The sequence below is a fragment of the Colobus angolensis genome, unplaced genomic scaffold (genome assembly GCF_000951035.1).
Source record: "Colobus angolensis palliatus isolate OR3802 unplaced genomic scaffold, Cang.pa_1.0 Scaffold163, whole genome shotgun sequence".
Taxonomy (NCBI): domain Eukaryota; kingdom Metazoa; phylum Chordata; class Mammalia; order Primates; family Cercopithecidae; genus Colobus; species Colobus angolensis.
Window position 1 is genome coordinate 8,791,975 of NW_012114744.1, and position 21,837 is coordinate 8,813,811.

General features: G+C 34.6%; 1 protein-coding gene across 1 annotated transcript in view; it reads right to left on the bottom strand.

Annotated features, from left to right (window-relative positions):
- Positions 1 to 2,460: 2,460 nt before the first annotated feature.
- The window catches only part of SLC13A1 (solute carrier family 13 (sodium/sulfate symporter), member 1), an 86,658-nt gene continuing 67,281 nt past the window's right edge, over positions 2,461 to 21,837 (bottom strand). Inside the window, exons 9-15 of the mRNA XM_011937410.1 lie at positions 17,901 to 17,999; positions 17,352 to 17,453; positions 13,492 to 13,598; positions 11,051 to 11,160; positions 6,978 to 7,139; positions 5,369 to 5,506; positions 2,461 to 3,585 (exon numbers count right to left, since the gene is read on the bottom strand). Of these exons, the coding sequence (XP_011792800.1) occupies positions 3,448 to 3,585; positions 5,369 to 5,506; positions 6,978 to 7,139; positions 11,051 to 11,160; positions 13,492 to 13,598; positions 17,352 to 17,453; positions 17,901 to 17,999 (856 nt within the window). The 3' untranslated portion in view covers positions 2,461 to 3,447. The remainder of the gene's footprint in view (positions 3,586 to 5,368; positions 5,507 to 6,977; positions 7,140 to 11,050; positions 11,161 to 13,491; positions 13,599 to 17,351; positions 17,454 to 17,900; positions 18,000 to 21,837) is intronic.

The window sequence follows — 21,837 nt, forward strand, 5'->3', positions numbered from 1 at the left end:
ATGCACATGTACCCTAGAACTTAAAGTATAATAAAAAAAAAAAAAAAGAATATAGTCCTTTGGGATTCTAACCCTACATTGGTTTCCATCCACCCTTAACTTGGTTAGACCCTAGCTTTGTCTTCTCTGCCTATGAATCCATTAAGAGATCTCTAGGGATCAGCAGTTACCACCTTCAGTTCTTGCTTAAATCTCTGGATTCTTGTTTGTGCTTCATCTTTCTCTTCTGAGGACTTCCATTTTTTCTTGTAGACACAATTGTGTTATCCAGTATTTCTTATTATTTAGCTTCAGAAAGATCCCACCCCGTATCTATACCACTATACTATCAGTAAGAAACTTCCCTTTATTGCTTTTTTAAAACCCTAGTGTTTTCTTTCCAGAGAAATATAGATTCCCATATTTGGAAAAACCTTTTAATGTCTGCCTCCTTATGTGTTATTTTTACTGTTTACTTCTTGATTAATATGGTCTTGCCTCTATAATGGGGGCCTGGGATTTTGGTATTTGCATTCCCAAAACTTACCTAGTAAGTTTTTACTGAACAATTTGATTCATTTAGAAAGAACATGATTAATACTACCCTGGAGTAATAATTTTAACTATTTCATTTTTTAGATTATGTTAGAATAATAAAACTGATACAGTTTGTTCGGTTTTACTCTAGCATTCCTAATCCAATCCTTCCTCTACTAAAATTTTTAAAAAACATTTCATTTGGTAAAATCCACATAAGCAAAAATAAAATTCATTAACTAAACCAATAAAATTTTAGAACAGAAATGCCATCACAAAGACTCTTATATTTAGCCATGATAGAGATACAGTAATATATCTAATTCTCTTTGACACATATTAATACATGGTACACATGTCAAGATACAATCAACGTGCCATGATATCGTTTTGTCAATATTTGCTAATAATATTCACTAGTACTACTGTCTAAAATTATGTACCTCCCAGGCTGAAAAAAGAAAGCTTTGGACACCATGGTGAAAATATTGCACACACCTGAGAGAAAAGAAGTCTGAACTGTAGAGATGCTGACTTGTACAGCAGCAGTTGAGGTGAATGAAAGATATACATATGCCAGTGCAGCCTTCCAAGTGCCTGTGTGAACAGACAGTAAGTAGGCACTTAGTAGAATTGCTGCTATTATCTAGAAAAGATCCAATCCTAAGTAAGATGTTGAAATTCAAAGTGACAAAGATTTCTGGTTAACCTCTAAGTAATGATTAAGATAATGACAAAAACACTATCTACCATAGAGTGGCAGGACAAAGGATTTTTGATCATCTGTTTAGAATTGCCTTCTGGAAACTTTCAAAGACAGTATGCAACTCTCAAAATAAAAGAACTTGACAACTTTAATGTAAATGGAACAAATGTGAAATGGGTCATTTAAGTTAGTTTTGATATGTCAAACATAAAGCTGTGGTAAGAGAACTATACCACTCAATTGAACAAATTTTCACTAAGTATTATTTTTCATATACTCAGCTGGCAGCTGTTGGAAGTAATTCACTAAAGTTATCCAAGCTGAAATGTTTACATTATTTTATTGAGACCAAAACTTACTCATTATAATTTGAAAAGTCATTTTATTTTTTCATAATAAAAATGCATCCATGATCTGATGCAATTCAGCAGTGATAAATTGAATGACTAGAAAAAAGCAGAAATGTAATAAATACTACAGATTATAAATACATGTGTAAAATATGATAAAGGAACAAGTGAATAGAATAAACATAGAAGAGTTATACAAAGCAGCAATATTATAATTTAAGCTTTACATGGACAAATTTTTCTTTGAAAAAATGATTGATTTTTTGCATTGGCCCATTAATAAATATAGACACATAATGAACATGGACAATTAATAATGTATATGTTAACAAGAAATATTATTTTAAAAACCCTCTTTACTATATTTAGTTTCAAGAATAAGTTTGTAAATAATCTTATTTGAATAAAAAATGACAAGGTCAGTAACATCTAGAAAGTGCCAATGAAGATTAAAAATAGCAAAGGTTTATTTTTTGCTTTGTCTTTCGTTGTATTTTTAGTGTGAGAATTGCTGTGATATAACATCTGCATCTTTTGCTAACTGTGCACATTACTCTGGTTTTGATCATTTTTCCTTTAGGTGAATTTTGGAATGCCAATAGCACTTACTATTGTAAACATTTATTTATTGATAAAGAATATTTGTACATATTTTGGGGGTGTATATGATATTTTGATACCTGTATGCAATGAGTGTGTAATGGTCACATCAGGGTAATTGGAAACTCACTCTTTTTCACATCCTGACTTCTAGAAGACTATTCTTATCCTACTTTTGTTTAAATGTTTAGTTTTTTTCTTTTTGATTTGCTCTTAAGTGATTTATTTTTCTCTTTTGTAATATGTCAGCAGTTTTCATTCTTATTCTTTTTTTTCCTTATTTTTTTCCTTTTTTCATTGCACTGTTTACATAATGGAGTTATGTGATTTTTCTATGTCTGTATACACAGTGATAATTCATTTAGATTTCTACATCTCTTTATTTCTAACATATGACATTATGCATTTCTGAACTAAGATAAACACTTAAGCAAAGTTGTTACTCATATACAAAACTGTGTTAATAGTTTTATAGTGTTTAGTTTTCCTTTCTAACAATACTGTATTAATAGTGCAAATCATAGCAAGCCTTATCCATAGCTCTACAAAATGAATTTCTCAGTGTGCCAATATCATAAAAGTATGAATTATATTACTCTAACTGTAGAGTTCAGTAGAAATAAATCTTATCTATAAGTTTTCTGTTATTTAGTATATTCAGCCATAATTTTGGAATTACTGCTTCAATCTCAACTTTCATATTACATGTATATATTAAGAATAATCCAATTGGATTTTTTAAATGAGGAAGTGCACATATCATTTAGATTAAACTTTTCTCTGCATCACCAGATAACCATGGCTTTGATTTCTCAGCAAATTCTCTTGAACAACATTGCAGAAATGATTTATCCAAGTACCGAATTAACTTGTATATCTTATTTTCTATTTTTAGTTTCATGGGAAGTTTCTGAAATAATAAATTGCATTTAAAATGTTACATTGAATTCCAGCTGTAAGATGAAACAAATGCTCTAATCTCTTTAAAGGTCAAGTTATAAATTATTCTTATGATGAAGCAAGTTGCAGATGGTTCATGAGCAAAATCTCAAACGTCGGCTTCTTGATGAAGGCACATAGATGGTCTTTGTTGCACTGCAATAACAAATATTGACTCTGAGTTATAACAGCAGGTTTCGGGTATTCATGGGAATTGCAGCAGTTATACCATAACTGATTTAAATTTGTGTCATTAGTTATTTAGAGCCACATTTTACAGTCAATTATTAATGCCTTCCAGAAACTACCACAAGATAGTCAGAACTTTTGTGCTTATTATGGCATGGTCTCATTACTCATAGCAGGAGCCCACGAAGGGTAAGTGTAGAGGTCAAACATGGGTACAATCCAGGTACATATGCCAAGCATAACCACAGCAACACCAACAATGTTGACACCAAGTCCAGCTTTAACCTTGAACAAGAAAAAGCATAAATGTCAGTGTCCCAAAAGAAAGCCTACAGGAGATTAGAATCCTGTTGTAGGAAGTATATGCTGGATTTACATGCATCCTAAATGATTAGTAAAAATTGCCATTTTTTAAAAATTATACTTTAAGTTCTAGGGTACATGTGCACAACATGCAGGTTTGTTACATATGTATACATGTGCCATGTTGGTGTGTTGCACCCATTAACTCATCATTTCTTAAATCTAGGGGTTCTTCTCCATTCATAGCAAGGGAAAAATCTGTCCCTAACTAAACATCATTGAATTGAAGACTCTCAGAGAAGTTCCTCTTAGGAATATACCTAAGTAATTCTGATTAGAGGAAAATCGCTTAGAAATCTGCCATTTCATGTTAAATCAGAATTTCAGTTTTGTGGTTTTATATTTCAATGAATAAGATTCAGGACACCATATGACAACTATATCTTTTATATTTGCTCAATATAATTATTAACTTAACCTTAATATCTTTCTTAGCATTCTCATGGTTTTAGCTCTTATATCATTATTCTACAGTCCATTATATAATCTCAGAATTGCTTTGTATCTATTAAAATAAAAATTGGCAAACTACTGCCCTTGATTTGTTTTGGTAAATAAAGTTTTATTGGACCACAACTATGCTTATTTGTTTACATATTTTCTTTGCTTTCATGATACAATGGCAGAGTTGAGTAGTTGTGATAGAGATGGCCCCACAGAGCCTCAAATATCATCTGCCCTTTTACAGAGAGAATGTGCTTACTCCTGCATTCTCTGCATTAAAACATGGAACTCTGAAGCAAAAGACGAATACCGAGCAAGGATGATAACAGATGCCCTCTTCCCTGTCCATGCAAGCCAGCCACTCGTTTATCTCAGAATCCTAGTTTTATCCTTTTTAATACACATACATCAGGCATTACTTATATTGTATTATGCACATTTTCCTTACCAAATGGATAGTATGTTATTTTTGTGTACAGGCAGTTCTAGAATGTTTATGTTGCAGGGGCTTAGGAACAGCAGTCTGTGTGAAAGAAAGGGAGCTGGGACTTGCCTTGGAACTGTATTTGCATAGTAAGCTCACTGAATTCACTTTGGCTATATTATCGTTTGGGTTGGTTTGGAAATAGGTGATGAAGATGTGGAAACCACTAGAATATTCTCAAGCCAGTTCTTATAAAGTACTGAATATTCTGCCAGTATTTTTGTATTTGGCAAAAATGTGCATGCTTTATCAGTGAAATTCTTCATTATTGTTTGCTTGTGTTTTCACGTTAGGTCCTGGTATTGAAATCAAAACAAGAAAGATACTTTTTCATCAGTCAGGCACTGACCCCATGTCTCATTCAGAGAAAATGTTTATTGCATAAATGTTTGTGATAGCAAACTACAGTGTTGTTTTGGTTGCTGGATTTCTTTAACCCTGTTTCTTCCTTTTGCCTAGATCAGTTTGGATCCTAGTGTTGACTTGTAAGTTTACGCTGTCGTGTGGAGCATGTTCAGTGCTCTTTTCCTTCTTCCAAAGCATTACTGATGCATTCAACATCTCTCTGTTTGTGACCATAAATTTTAATGGCATGTTCACTTCTGATTGTCACTCTTGAAAATAATTCTATGATTAGTCATTCACACCCCTTCATAAACAGAACTCAGGCCATGCTTTTCCTGGTGGTTGACTGGTGTTTAAAAGGGAAGATAACTCAAGACATGGCACACACCAAGATGTGTGTTGGTTCTGACAGTATTTTTTCAGCTAACTCACCATGTCAATGACTTTCAGATGACCATATGAAAAGACAATAGCATTGGGTGGATTTGCTACTGGTAGGAGGAATGCAAACGAAGTACATAGAGTAGAAGGTATCAGAATATAAAGAGGGTTCACATGAATGGCTTCAGCCTGTTGTAAGAGATAAAAGGAGTCTAAGTAAAATTTTGAAGGTAGACACCAAACATAAAAAGATGAACAAATGTATTGTAATAAGCCTTCCAAGAAGCAGGTTGAAACCTAATGACATAAAATTATATACATTATTACAGTTATAACTCGAAGAATATTTTTAAGAAAATATCTCATCCTCTTGTTGTTTGTATAGTTATGGATGCCTACTTAAACACTAGAGTCCAGTTCATTTAGAAAATAAAATATTATTTATTCCAGAAACTAAATAAAAAGAGCAACCACTTATTACTTATCTACTGCTAGGTGCTGTGCTAAATGTTTACATACATATATATATTCATATATTTACACATAATATAGTTCATATATAATATAATAAATGTCATATATATATTGAATTTTTACAATGATCTTATGAGATGGTTACTATAACTTCAAATAACATAAAGAAACGGAGGCCCAGAGAAGCTAAAGTAACTTGTCTGAGCATGCAGCTGGTGAGCAACAGATCTCAAGTAGGTTCTCAAGTCCCTGTGGCTCTAGCACTTCTCATTACACTACTAACTTTACTGCCTCTGTGATATATGCAATTCAAGATTTGCTTAGGGATCATCACATAGGAAGGTTGCTACTATTCTTAAATCAACACATAATTTTCTAATTGTTCCATGTTGAGAACAATTAGAAAAAACAACAGAAAAAAATACAAAATGATATTGTACCAATATACACAGACTACATTTTTTCTACTTTCAATCTGCAGCTTAAGAACACCAACATATGCCCTTTGAGCTTGTAGTGGCACAATTCCAGAAAGACAATCCTTCTTAATTTAAAGTGCTTTCCTTTCACCAAACCCATCCATCCCAATAAGGAAAACACTTTACTTAAAGCTGTTTCTTGTAATTGCTACCTAAATGGAGAAAAGAAGAAAAGACATTCTTTCCCTCTCTCTCTCTTGGCAAACCCATTTACTTTTTAAAAAATTTTCCCTGAGCAGTAGAAAACTGTGTCTAAAGATATTTAAGCCTGAAGCCTGAAGTGTGAGTCTAGTTTTTCATTCATTTGCAAATCACTTATATTAACCACTTCTCAGAAATTTAGGAACGATGTTTGAGAGGCAAAAGTGTCAGTGGTAGAGATCTAAATACTTAAGTTACCAGCAAACACTGAATTCCACATCTTATATCTCAAATGGATCTCATCTGACCCTCTCTCTTATTTATAAAGGAAAAAACTGGACTGAGAAAAAGTAACGTCATGCTGCTTGAACATAAAAACTTAAAAACAGTTACCTAGAGTGAAGGTCCTCTGAAAACATTAATACAAATAAAGATCACCCTATAAGTTACTTACAGGAGGCCCATTTAGATAAAAAAGATTCCATACCACAGCATGAGAACCAGCATTCCAAAGCAGGACACTGCTCTTAATGAAGAATAAAAATGGGGATAAATGAGATACTTACCAATGGAGATAATATTGGGAGAAGGAGTGTAATGGTAGCTGGATTGCTGGCTACCTCAGTTAAAGATGTGACCATCAAAGAAGATATCAGAATTATTAGCCATACTGGTAATGAACCCAGAGGAGATAATTTATTTCCTATCCAATTAGATAATCCAGACTCCTAAAAAACAAATTCGCAATATTTGTTATTTATGAATAATTCTTTGTAATCAGACACAATAAAATCCATAAAAAGCATTATTTGCTTTGAAAACTCACTTTCTAAAATATAATTTTAATCTCTCATTTTTCTGTGGTTTGATAGGTCTGGGTGGCTTTGGTAGAAAGGAGCTATTGCTTAGTCTTATTTTAACACTATGAACATGGTTTTGGTTTGAAATGTATTCCCACTTTTTCAATTACATTTTAATTTTATCTAATTTATATATGTGGATATTTTAATAGATCATATAGACAGCTTTAAGAGAAGAGCAGCCCTTCTGATTTACCTGTCTCTATTCCTAAGTTATATTCTGCAGAGGCAACGACTTTCAACCCTTATTAGCCACTTATAACTAGCTATATTTAGGTATTCATAGTTACCTTTTAAAATAATATTTTAATTATGATTTTTTGCTTACTTTTAGAATTTAGACATTTACTGACTTTCTAATATGTGATAATTCAGCTCTCTCACACCATCCACCAAACACATGTTTTTTGTTTCTTCATTCCTCCACACTCACATATTAACATTTTTGGTTAAATCAATATTTAATGTTTACCACTATGATTAAATAAATATTGTTCATAGCTACACCACTTAGCATACTATCAGTACATTTACTCTACTCTTCCTTCCCCACAAGAAATAACTATCTCATCATTCTGTTTGCTTAGTTTTCCAAGTACCTATCACTAATTCATCTGAAATTAAAACTAAAAAACTCCCCACAAATAGATAAACATATCAAGTAATTGGTGTCTTTTCATGTTCCCTCATAGCAATATCTATTCTGGAATATTTCCTCCTCCTGCTCCATTTGGCTTAGTTTAAATCTTTGAACGTATTCTTTAAATCCCTTTAAATCTATTCTTTAAATCCCTTTAAATCTATTCAACTGTTGTTGTTCTGGGACCCCTCTTTACTATCATATTATGACTTTCCTTCTCCTCACTTTGTGGGAATCATTTTTTAATCTACTCTTTTGCATTGGGGCCCTTTTATAACTTCCTGAGAATTGGTATAAGAGTCTTTGCATGCCTGAAAACCTTTTGCTTTTCTTTTCCCACTGTTCTTATTGTTTTGCATTTGTAGAAATCTAGGTTCAAAATAATTATAACTCCACACTTTTAAGCCATTACTCCATTTCCTCTGGCTTCCAGTTGGATTCTTTAGAAGCCTGATCATATTCTACTCTTTGATTTATTATACATAGTGCAGAAAAACTGGCTATACTCAGATTAGCAAGCATGTTGTTCTGTATTTCTCCCCCACATAGAAGGGAAAATCCTCCTTTTGTGAAATTTCAGTGAGCTATTGAATATATGAATCTTTATGACAACTAGAAGTGGCATGAGAAATACTCTAATTATAAGCAGTATATTCTCAGATCAAAAGCTGGCACAGAAATTTCCAGATGTGAATACCAGATATCAGGCGTGGTTTTGGCTTGTATTTTTGTTTATCTGCTTGTTTTTACTTATGACTTTTAGGTAGAAAAAGATTATCTACCATTTTAGTCACATTGATAAAAATTAACCCTAGAATAGGTATACTTTAAGAATAAGTTTTATCTATGTCTGATTAGGTGTGGAAATGATGGTACTACATATTGTTTCCCCTACCTGTAGGCCACTGAAATCGTATCTTCATCCCCACGGTTCCAAATTCTACATAAAGTGCTTTGGTATTGGGTACTTAGTAGCTCTCTCAGTCCAGAATCTCTAAGTCTCTAGCTCTAAGGAATTTCTTTTGTTATTTTGTGGAAATGTTCTTCCTTTCTATTTTTTTCTGAAATGCCTATTAGTTGACTGTTGAACATTTTGGATTGATGTTCTAATGTTCTTATCTCTTTGTGAGCCAGTATCTCATTGGCTCAATTTTGCTACAAAGTAAATCTCAATTTTCTATCAGGGAGGATAGAGAACAACAGCAGGACTGGGGAAAGTATCTGGGAGGCCCATAGATTCTTATACACTTTTTAAACCATCCTCCAAATTCAGCTCTGTCTTTTACTCTAGCTTTCAGAGTTATCTGCTGCCTCCAATTCCTGAGGTCTACCAGGATGCTACAGATAACCAGCATGTTTCTTGTTGACTCTTCGTTTTGCCAGCCTATATGTTTCATATTTCACTATTTTTCTATTTGTACAAAGTCAGTTCCTCTCAAATGTCCTCTTTCCATGTTCTAAATATGATCAACATTTCTTGCCTTTTCTTGTCCCTGTCATATAGTCTTTATGGATTGACATGTTTTTGTTGTTATTGCAATTTTAGTGGAGATCTGAAATAAAAAATAAATCCTTCATGTTTAACCTAGGAGAGAAAATTTTAGGAATGTATGAAAATTGAAGAGGACATATTCACTGATAAGAATTTGAAACTGTCTATCTGCTCATGAGAAAGAAATCATGTTAAAACAAAAACCAAGGGGAATTTAAGAGAAAAGTAATTGCAATGAGGTGAATTCCACAGTAGTTGCTGTTTCACTGTTCTGTTCCCAACTAGAAAGGTTATCTGGTTCTGGACACTTGCCAGACTAATTACAATTTAGAATAAAAGTTTTGAAAAATAATTGCCTCCAAATTTTTTACAGTCCAGTTTTTAGGGGCATATTTGTCTACAGCCATACCCTTGAAGCTGATGGCTTCAATCTGGCCACTTAGAGGTAGAGTTATTCTGGGTATCCTGTAGACATTTGGCTCTGTATACTGAGATTTTTATAGCAAACTAGACCTCCCTCTCTGGGTTCTCAAATTCTTCTACTGAGAGAACCTTGTGCATCAGACTGAGTCCACACCTTTCCATTTCCTCAGATTTGTATGCTAGGGTCTGGCTGATGCTTTCAAAATCACTTTGAGTGTCTAGCATCCAATCCAGACACATAATTCTGTGCAGAAAAATTGTCAATAAAGTTAGAAGCAAAGGAGTATTTTCCAGTAAGTTACTCCTCTTCTTCAGGAAGAAGAGGAGAGACAGTGATTTGTCTTGAGAAGTATAGAAATTTAACCTCCTGGAAATCAAAGGGCTGAACATGGAACCTCTCTCACCATTCTGTTCAATTTGATGATTGAAGAAGGAAATGGAAGAGCCATAAGCTTTGAATATTTCAAATAAGTCTATGAAAACCAGAATGAGTGGTTTTTAATTAATCTAGGAGTAATTAATTTTCATGAAATTTTGGGAGAAGACAGTTTTCTTCCAACAACTCTACAAAGACCAGGGCAATTACAAGGGATGAGGGCCTTCTCAAACTGTTGCTTTGTATCAACTGGATAGATAGGTCAAATAAAGTCAACCAACATCTCATGGTGTTTTTATTTCTTCCTAAGATTAGATGTAATATAATGTTAGAAAGGGTTATGTGAATTTTTCTCCAGACTTTATTCAATAAACATTTACTAAGTATCTTTAATGCTAATATTATTTCTTATTCTCTTTTTTATTTAACAGCAAATAGCATCATGATATACTGAAGTCCAAGAGCTACTCAAATTCATCATGAAATAAGGTAAAGGCATAAGCAAACAAAAAGTATATTTCACTAGGAGTCACTTTACATATTTTCATATACATTTTTCCTTACTAGTCTTCTAATACTATTTCATGAATTTAAAATTTTAATCTTTTTTTATTATTTCTTTTGACATTCTTGAGCACCATAAAAACTATGTTTTTTGCTTGCAGCCTGTAACATTTCTTGAACTCTGAACTCACCTCATTTGTGTGGTATATTCACAGCATATCTAGCAAAATTTGCAACATTAAAATGACAGAGTGAAATTGAATATGCCCAAAGATTGAATGTCTCTGTGCTCTTCTTTTGAACAGTCTAGTTAATTGTTAAATATCTTATACACAGAGTATTACCTCACAGCCATCTGCCAGGGCAAACCCTCCACCAACAAGAATGGCTATATCCCAGGGCATGAATGACTGGAATTCTTTCCAAGTAATCAGTGGAGAGTAATCAAAAGCAACTGCAAAACAAAAATCCTACAGTTACACATTGCTTAAAATATTACAATATGACATTTGCTTCAGCATCCTAAATAGCCATCTTACAGGAAGTTTGTAATATTCTTATATTGTTTTTAAAGAGGGGAATGAATCTGGAGTTTGAGTAATTTCTACCTGGACTAGACGGAACATTCTACTATAAAAAAGAAAAAAACTCTATAACTTAGAAAAATCCTTCTGGTAATATTATAGAATATATTTCAATAAATTATAACATTGTCACTTATCATTATACTCGTTCATTCACTCACTCATTCATTTATTCATTCCACTAACATCTTTGCCAACTGTGAATAGCACACTGTATTAGACTATAGTATTCTTTGCTATGCAAAATGTCCAGAATATTCCATTGGTTCTAAGAGCATCTTGTAGCATTTAAATTATATCCATTAATATTTGAACATTTTATTAGATTTTTAGTCATAAGGAGGATCATGATAGATTCACCAAGATTTCAGTTTAAAAATAATTCAGGATTCAGATTAAATAAAGTATTATTTGTGAGGTCCTTAAAGTGCTTACAAAAGGATTATCATAAAGATTTCTCTTTATATTTGGCTTCTGATCTCTCCATTGCTTTGTTGATAAATAAGTTCATTTGAGGACATATTCTGCCCATTTAACATGCGTATAATAGGCAGCCTTCTACATGTTAAGATTTTAAGTTTACTAATCAGCTTCTTTCCTATCACCTTCCCCCAATTCCAAACCAAACCCATCCTCACTGATGACTGAAATTATGTCACCAGGTTTCTTACTTTAAGGTCATATATCTTGTTAAAATGTAAACATCTCCGAAATGTATCTCTTATTTAAAATTTAACGTATTATGTATTATTTGTCATTTTCAAGTCTTGTATGAATGAGTTTAGCAGGGAGAAGAGGTTTTGAAGAATAAGAGGAGAGAGAAAGGTGGGTAGGAGCAAGTCTCTTTCTAAGGGAGGGAATTCAGATGTGGAAACTAGGGAAGCTAAAGCCAAACATGGATTCCTCAGACTTGCCACCGCTGGACCTCAGGGCTTTAACTGCAATGGTCAGAGTCCTTGGGGTCTCATAGGAATCAATGCTCCATATTGCATCACCTCCTTAACACACATTGAGATATTCTAATCTCAAGTGAAAAACAAAATTCATTTGTTTCTATGCTGTGCTGGTCACGTATGTCCTGGAAATCTGATACATTAGTCATTTATGGATTCTGACAAGAGTCAGGTGGGCCAACACAACTACATAAATCCCAGTTCCATCCCCATAAGAACAAACAAAACCACAAGTCTACTAGTTTATTTCCAGACAATTACAAATTAGTTGTCCCACCTTGACAAGATAGGAATCTGACTACTCAAAACATGCTGTGTTGTAAAGCAAAGACATGGATGAATCCTGTGTTTAAAAAGTGAGTGTGTGTGTGTGTGTTGAGAGGATGGTATGCTCAGCAGATGTGCATACTTCTTTGTTCATCTGTTGTAAATATAATGAATGCTGTTGCAGAATACCTTTTCTTTATTTTTATTACTATCATTATTTTTAGAGACCGAGTCTCCCTCTGTTGCCCAGAGCAGTGGCACAACCATAGCTCACTACAGCCTCCAACTCCTGGGCTCAAGTGATCCTCCTGCATTGGCCTCCAGAGTAGCTAGGACTACAGGTGTGTGCCACCACACCTGGCTAATTTTTTAAACTTTTTGATAAAGCTGGGGTCTCACCATGCTGCCGAGGCTTGTTTCAAACTACTGGCCTCAAGTGATCCTCCTGCCTCAGTCTCCCAAAGTGCTGTGATTGCAGATGTGAGCCACCACACGTGGCCCTTTTATTTCAGCTGTGATCCTAGGATATGGCTGTATGAGGTTGATTTAGCTTTTGTTCCAGAACTACTTTGAGAATGTAAATAATCTTTCTCTTGAAATTCATCACCTTTTTAGATCCTCTGCATTTATTACCAAGGTATGAAGCAGTGTCTTCCCATTTCTTTTTCCTATGTTTGCCAATAGTAAGATTAATTTTGAAATGGGTTTACCATGGGTCAAATAGTATCGCTTGTAGCAGAGCCCTAGCCATGATACAAAAGGAAGTCTACTTCTCACTTCTGCAAAGTAAGATGATCTCTCTTGCAGGTGGAAGACGTGCTGGCTTGAAGACAGCATTGCAGTTTGCAAATAGGGCATGCTAGGCCAGGGGTTGTGCCAGCATAGACTTTCTTTCTGCTCTAGGTGCCAAGCGAAACCAATGGAATTTTATAATTTTTGCTCTTCTGTTAAATTTATGCAGAATTATAAATGATACTCAACCAATTTCTCCTGTAGGTGTAGTTCTTGTCAATCTCTTAGCTGGAATGAGAAAGAATAGCAGCCCTATAAGTAAAGCAACAGTTGAATCTGTAGCAAAACCAGGGTACCTGTAAAAGGGACAAATACATATATTAAAAATAGCATCAAGAACTTAAATGAGCTAAAACACCAATTTTGCTAATAATATATCAGTAGTAGGTTATTATCAATATTAGGTGGTGTAGGTTATTTATTCTCGATAATCTGCCCTAAAATATATGGATTCCCAATTAAATGACATAACACTAAAGACAATGATCTCAGACCGTAGTCCTATTGTTCCCATATGTCTCTTCTTATTTTCAGTACCACGTATACACATACTGACATACTAGGCCAAAGTAACAAATTTCCCTTTTAGATAAGCTTACAATTTGTTAAACAATTTCTTTTTTTTCTTTTTTTTTTTTTTTTTGAGATGGAGTCTCGCTCTGTCGCCCAGGCTGGATTGCAGTGGCCAGATCTCAGCTCACTGCAAGCTCCGCCTCCCAGGTTCACACCATTCTCCTGCCTCAGCCTCCCGAGTAGTTGGGACTACAGGCGCCCGCCACCTCGCCCGCTGGTTTTTTGTATTTTTTAGTAGAGACAGGGTTTCACCATGTTAGCCAGGATGGTCTCGATCTCCTGACCTCATGATCCACCCGTATCGGCCTCCCAAAGTGCTGGGATTACAGGCTTGAGCCACTGTGCCCGGCCAACAATTTCTTCTTTGAATTATTTAATTTAATTATATTGATCAAGATTTGAAGTTGAAACATTGCTACAGCAGAGAAAGCCCCATGTAATTGATTTATAGCATCCTTCTATTAAATTGTGGCAAGGCATGATGTTTCTGTGATCCCCTAAAACTCTTCTATAAATTGTGAAAAGGAATTGATCTGTTTTCTGAGATATCACACCTGCTTCTGCGGTTATAGGCTCTAACTATATCATACAAACGAAAACAACCTACTTAATGGTTTGTACCCCATGAAATTCAATCAAGAATATTAATTGTTGGAGTGGTTTAGCCAATGCTCACAAATGATCACCGTATAAATTAAGACTGAGTCAGGAACAGATGGGGTCTTAGAATCACCAGACCATTGTAACAAATAAGACAGGTTCCCAGAAGTCTCAACAGTAAAGAATCTGGAGACCAGGTATAACTGAAACAGGCATTAATAATTATAATTTAGTTTTAAAAGTCAGCAATATTAACTAGTGCATTTCTGTAGCCTGAGAAGAAATAGGTACCATGCTAAAGATTCTTTTACTATCTTGTAACTCAGTAATGTGTACACACTACAGAAGCTTCTCTACTTCTATAATTTACTTGAAAAATCCAAAAAGCCAAACAAATGCCATACCTTTCTCAATCTAGCAATTTTTAAAGCAGTCTACTTTCTTTAAGTATAGACACATTTTCTTTCATTATTAGTTAAAAATCTACCTTACCATAATTTATCCTACAAACTGGACTGATAATTTTATTATACCTTGTTTCTTTTATTTCAGTATAATTTTTGGTTGAATTTTTGGCAAATTGGGCCAGGCATCATGTAACCAGATTTTGTTTGATATAAAAAGACACATTGAATTCAGTCCAGGTACAAACAGATGGAATGAAAACATTAGGTGGTAGCTATAAATCTTGATATATCATGTTAGCTTTAGAAATTCTTAATGCCTGAAACTGCATAACAAATATATCCTACAAAATATATACATTAAATTAAATCAAGGCATAAATACTGAAATAATTTATTTTCAAAGTACTTTAAAAACTATTCTTATCATATTATAACTTATATTTAGTTTGTCAGGAAAGCAGTTAGTTTGTCTCAGCATTAGAAACTATTAAGCTTATGCAAATTTTATTTGTTTTGGGTTTGTCAATTAGATTTATAGTTTAAAATCCCATCCTCTCTCAAACCTTTGTTCCTTTCCTATTGTTTTCTCTCAGAATTGTAGGTGGCATGAGTGCCTGCTCATAGCCAATACACTGCTTTCCTGCTACAAACAAAACATCTCCTGTTTCCTCCCATAAGAAACAGAAATTAGAAGCTGATTATATTGAATTTCCTATTGGAATTTCTGCCTGGGCTTTATTAACTATCGTCTGATTTCATTTAATTCTTACACACTGGTTTAGATAAAGACTCTCCCTGTCTAGGATGACGGAAGTTGGATTTTATAAGGGGAAGGCATTATTTTTTATATTGATCCTACCACAAAACCACAAAGTACTAATTAAATATTACATAATAATTTGATTTAAATAATTGGATATCTAAACCTCTCAAAAAGAAAAGTTTTATTTCTAAGGGAATCAAACAGTTTATAAAAATGAAGCCGATCCTTTAAAACATACTACAAAAAAACAAAAACAGAAACAAAAAAAAAAAAGAAAATGGAACAAAAAACACATTCAGATTCACCAATCAGAAAGCTGACATCATCTAAAGCAAATTAAATGCCTGTTTCTTGTAGCTTTCTTTAACCAATATCTCATTATTCTGATCTCAATTCCATTCCCTGAAGCCATGAGCCACTCTCTTGAGTTTCTTTTTTCTCAACAGGTGACGTAAGAATGAGAATAACATGTGCAGAGATGTCTATCTGATGTCAATAATTTCATTTTAATAAAAAGTTTGTTTTCCCAAAAAAAAAAATAAAAAATAAAACATACAACCATATTGCATTGCTTGACTTGTGTGGTCATTAGGAATTTGGATTCAGACTTCGCACCCTTTAAAAACATTGGCAATGCCTATAAAACTAGAAGGTTCTGATTCAAGGAGGGAAGAATTTCTTTTTTCCATGTGGGCAAAATACATATAACCTAAACAATTTTGGTTTATATCCCAAAATACAAAAAAAAAAATTATTTTTTGCTGGGTAATGTGAGATAGGAAGTTCAAGTAAGACATGTGCTGAATTTGGAAATTAGAGTAGTTCAGTGAAAGATTGGGAACACAAATCTCACAACCAAATTATTTATTTTGATATGTAGGATGGTCCTTAATTTAGAAAATTATGCTATACTCTTCCCCCTAACTTTACACGACTCAGCAATTGACTACTGGTGTATAAGACACTGAGATATAAAATTAATTCTGACCTAGCTTCTAGCATCAGCTTTTAAAATCAGTCTTATTATTTCTTCAGAAATTCCTTATCTATGAAATGGAGGCTGGGCTGAACTTATAGTGAACCAGTGCAAAAATGTAAATAAATGAAGAAAAAGACAAGATATTAAACCAAACAAATAGTCCTCCATAGAATTAAAAAACAAAGTGGGTAAAAATCACGTAATATAAATTTATATCAGATTATTAAGAGGCATTGAGTGGTACTTATTTAACATAGTAACATTAGTATAGCACTTCCTATAGGGAGAAGGCCAGCACTATTCTAAATGCTATAATTATCTCCATCTTACAGATGAAGACACTGAGAATTAAGTGACTTGTCTAAAGTAAGTGGATGAATCAGGAATGGAACCCAAGCAGTGTGGCTCTGAAATCTATGCTCCCTACCACCAAAGAACATAGCCTTTCTGCATATTAGATTTCTAATTTTGTAGGGATGGGAATAATTTTGTCTACTGGACTTTGCCTTTTAGTAACAGAGTAAGTAGTATGGTTATGCTTCCTGTGCTCTTATCCCAGATTTCATTCCTTATAATTTTTTTCCTGAAAAGATCAGAATTTAAAATATATTTTCAAGGGAAAGAAAGAAAAATATCTCATCCAATCTTTCAGAATTACGGGAACCACATAGGAGAGAAGCAGAGTATAAAACAGGAAGGGCTGACAAACATAGTATGCAAAACTTACTCTGAAAAAAGTGCAGACCAACCAGGAACAAATCCAGGATCTCTACTAAACCATAGCAGAGCCATTAGAATGAAGAGGACCAAGGTCACAATTTCCTGATACCTGTGGAAAAATTCCAACAGCATCATTTCTTATTTTCTAAGTCAGGACATTTGTAGAAACTCCTTGGGCTATTGTCGGGAGTGAGCTCAGTGGAACACTAAACACTGTAAGAACTAGATGTGTCAATAATTTGAGAGCATCAGTGCAGTTTGAAAAAGCCCTTACTCCTCTTTGGGGTCTCTCAGGTTCTTTTCATTTTACCTGGCACATTTTAGTTAGCAGGGTATGTGTTTTATCATGTTGAGTTATAGTCTGTAATCTCCATAGCTTAGCAAATTTGGGGCCCTAATCCAGTGTTATAAATATCTTGCAAGCAATTGTGTGCTTGTTTGCTTTTCAACAGCTACTTGCAGTATAAACAGCATTTCTCTCTCTCTTCTCTCTCTCTCTCTCTCTCTCTCTCTCTCTCTGTGTGTGTGTGTGTGTGTGTGTGTGTATGTGTCTTACCTTATTGGCCCAAGCTTTTGGTATTCTTGCTTAATCACTTCAGCACAAGCTTTTTGTTGGACTGTTTTGGTTTTGCCACATTTGAACATCTCCTTAAAACTGCAAAGAATAATTAAGCCCGTAAACAAGAAATTCTTTTACTACCACCTCGCTGTAAGGAAGATATTTTTGCAAAACGTCGTCATCTTCATGCAATATGAATCTCCCTTCATGCGATATGAATCTCCCTGTTAATAACAGGTATCTGTGCTTTTCACCTCTACCTCCATCTCCTTTTTTGAATGTCTTCTGTCTTTTCTGTTTTTGCCTGGTTTGCTCACTTTTTCATGTTCTATTTTCATTGCATATTTTCCGTGACGTCCTTTACCAATCTCTCTTCCTTTTTCCAAGTTATTTTGTACCATTGGAATTTTGCCATGTGCTACTTATCTCTAACTAACATTTTATTATGTACTGGATCTTATATATTTAAAATGTATTTATTGTGTATCTTGGTTGTTAATTGTTCCATGCCTATACGTTTTAGCCCACTAGCTAAATTATTTGACGGCAGGGACAGTGATGTGATCACAAATGTTTTCTTTGGTCGGCCATCTCTGAACACTGCTACCTCTGAACATACAAAGCAAATGCTTGACCCATCAATCCAATAGTACCTTTGGCAAATGTATGAGACAGTTGGGGTCAAATCCATCAATTTTCACAAAGTATGCTAAACTTGAGTTTTACACTAGTGCGGGGACTGATCATGGTCAGAGACTAAGCCTAGTCTTAGAAGTAAAATAAACTCACCATAAATACCATTTGACCCAGCAATCCAATTACTTGGTATTTACCCAAAGGAATATAAATCATTCTGTTATAATGATACATGCATGCATATGTTCACTGCAGCACTATTCACAATAGCAAAGACATGGAATCAACCCAAATGCCTATCAGTGATAGACTGGATAAAGAAAATTGGTACATATACACCATGGAATACCATGCAGCCACAACAAGGAATGAGATCATGTCCTTCATAGGGACATGGATGAAGCTGGAAGTCATTATCCTCAGTAAACTAACACAGTAACAGAAAACCAAACACCGCATGTTCTCACTCGTAAGTGGGAGCTGAACAATGAGAACACATGGACCCAGGGAGAAGAACAACACACACTGGGGCCTGTCAGGGGAGTGGAGGGAGGGAGAGCATCAAGATAAATAGGTCATGCATTGGGGGCTTGATATCTAGGTGATGGGTTGATAGGTGCAACAAACCATCATGGCACACGTTTGCCTGTATAACAAGCCTGCACATCCTGCCCATGTATCAAGGAACTTAGGATAAAATTTAAAAAAGAAGTAAAACTCTATTACATTTTTTTCTTTAAGTTTCTTTACTCATATGTCCTAATAGCACCCACAACATAATCTTCCTGTTTATTTCCAATAGTAACTGCCACTTTTTATTGTTTTCAGCTGCTTGTTTTAGTGATCTCTTTCCTTACTAATTTTCTGTCCTGAAGACCAGTGTCTTCAAAACGGAACAGTTTTTGTGAAATACTGTTCTAGATGTAGATTTTTTAAAAAATTCCTCCAGAGGAAGAACTAAATGAGAAAATGGCTAGATTCTTATGGATTATCTCTTGGAATGTTTGTGAGTAGCTCAGTTAGTTTACATTTTGTGTGAGTATAGACAGAAAGGACATTTTCTTCTGTAAAATAGCTGGGGCAAGCTTATACATTCATAATCACCCTCATGCATACACCTCAATGCCTGAATGTGAGTGAATGGACAGTGCTACATTTATGATCAATTAGGAAATAATTGCTTTTTTGCAATCTCAGTTAAATTACTGACTAGTGTCAGTCCCAAACTTTTACCCCTTGTCATGACATAAATACTACTATTGTAAGAAACTAATCTATGGGCCACCTAGAGAGCAGTCTGTAGAAGAGAAAATCATAGTTAAAGAAAGAGATGAATCTCCTTAGAAACAATTTTCCACCTAGTACATTGCATATGTAGTTTATCATTTTGGTTGCAGACAATAAATAGTTAAGTCAAAAGCCAAATTGGCTTTGCTACAAATGAAGGTTAATGCCTTCACAAAGGAACTGACAAAGCCTATGACAATGCATCAAACTCTCCATTTACATAAGTTCAATGGCACTGACAGATGAGCTCCTCTTCTCAAGTATGTTGGGATCATTTATAATGGGTGAGTTAACTGTGTTAATAGCCAACACACAAATCAGAATGTATGCTAGTCTGCCAGGGGAGTGGCTGATAATTTCCATCTGTCAATCTAAAATCTCTGGAGGTAAACACCTTGGCAGACGGAAAAGGACACTGAAAAATTAGCTGGAGCATGAAGCTCTGCAGTGTCTAACAGATAGTGGACACCAAGGGGACTGTTTAAATATACGACTGATCATGATTTCCGGACTTTACCTAGTTTATGCATTTCATGGGATTTTGTTTTTCCTCATTGAGAGCACATTTCAATATATTTGCCTTTTATGTTCTTAATTTCTCCTTTTTAAGTGGTGTGCCATTTTAAAATAATGACAATGGTTGCATATATATTTTACGAAGTCATTAAATGTAGCAATGAAGAACCTGAGGCTCTTTTGATTTGGCATTGCCATCTCCTGTATCCTGCATTGCTACCTGCACAATTGAATAGTCCCCAAAGGCTTGGATTTCCTGAAAGGGGCACTTAGTATGCAGCTGGCCTCTCCCCATTGATGCCCACCTGCTGAAGTCAGTGACATTCTACACATTTGCTTCAGCAGGAGTTCTGCCACATGCTGCTCCCACAATCTGGATAGAATTATTTTTTTAATCATCAGTACCATCTTCTCACTACTAATAAAACCATGGCAGTTCTAGAGAAAAAGCAGAAAGAGGAATCAAGAGGGGAGAATGTCAGTCCTCATATAACTAGAAATGGAAACCATGGCCACAGGCATGGAACCTCATCTGATTTCAGCATTTTTCTTTTCTTTTCTTTTCTTTCTTTCTTTTCTTTTTTTTTTTTTTTTAACTTTTGCTCTTGTCACATAGGCTGGAGTGCAATGGTACGATATTGGCTCACTGCAACCTCCGCCTCCCAGGTTCAAGCAATTCTCCTGCCTCAGCCTCCTAAGTAGCTGGGATTACAGGCCTGCCACCATGCCCAGCTAATTTTTGTATTTTTAGTAGAGAAGGGGTTTCACCATGTTGGCCAGGCTGGTCTCGAACTGCTAACCTCAGGAGATACACCCTACCAACCTCCCAAAGCATTTCGCTTTTCAAAGGAAGTACGCATAGTTGGCTTCAGTCTCTCTGGTTTGATGAATAACATGCTGTTTTATTCATAGGTCCTTGAAATTATTTAAATAAAACCCCACAAAAATCAATTTGAGTTGTTTTGTTTTTCAGGAAAAAGAAAATACTCAAGATTTGACATACAGCGACTTCAACTTTCTTTTAGGAGTATTGTTAAATGAGTAGAAATTACAGGCTGCATTTTAGATTTTGCTCTGGAGCCCTTCATAATTTTAAATGCTCATTGTCATCTAAGTCATGTAACTCATTGGTACTTATGAACTACCAGCTTTGATCCCAGCCAAGATAATATTTTGAAGTTGTCTTTAAATGCATATATTTGACATTTTAGTGGCATCAGTCGGTCTCCATTGGTCAACTTTTTTTTTTTTTTTTTTTACTTTGACATCTATGTGTTCGATTTAGGCCCAGATGTATTAGAATTATAGCCTTGGAAGGGATCTTACTGATTTTCTGGGTAAATTCTATCATCTTACAATTGAAGACACTGAGACTGAGAATGGGTCTGGACTTGTAATGATCCCTTATCTGACCTCTGAGAAGCCACAATTTTATTCCTGGTCTAGTAATTCCTAAAGCAATATTCTTTCCACAGAGAACATCCTCAGATCTTTA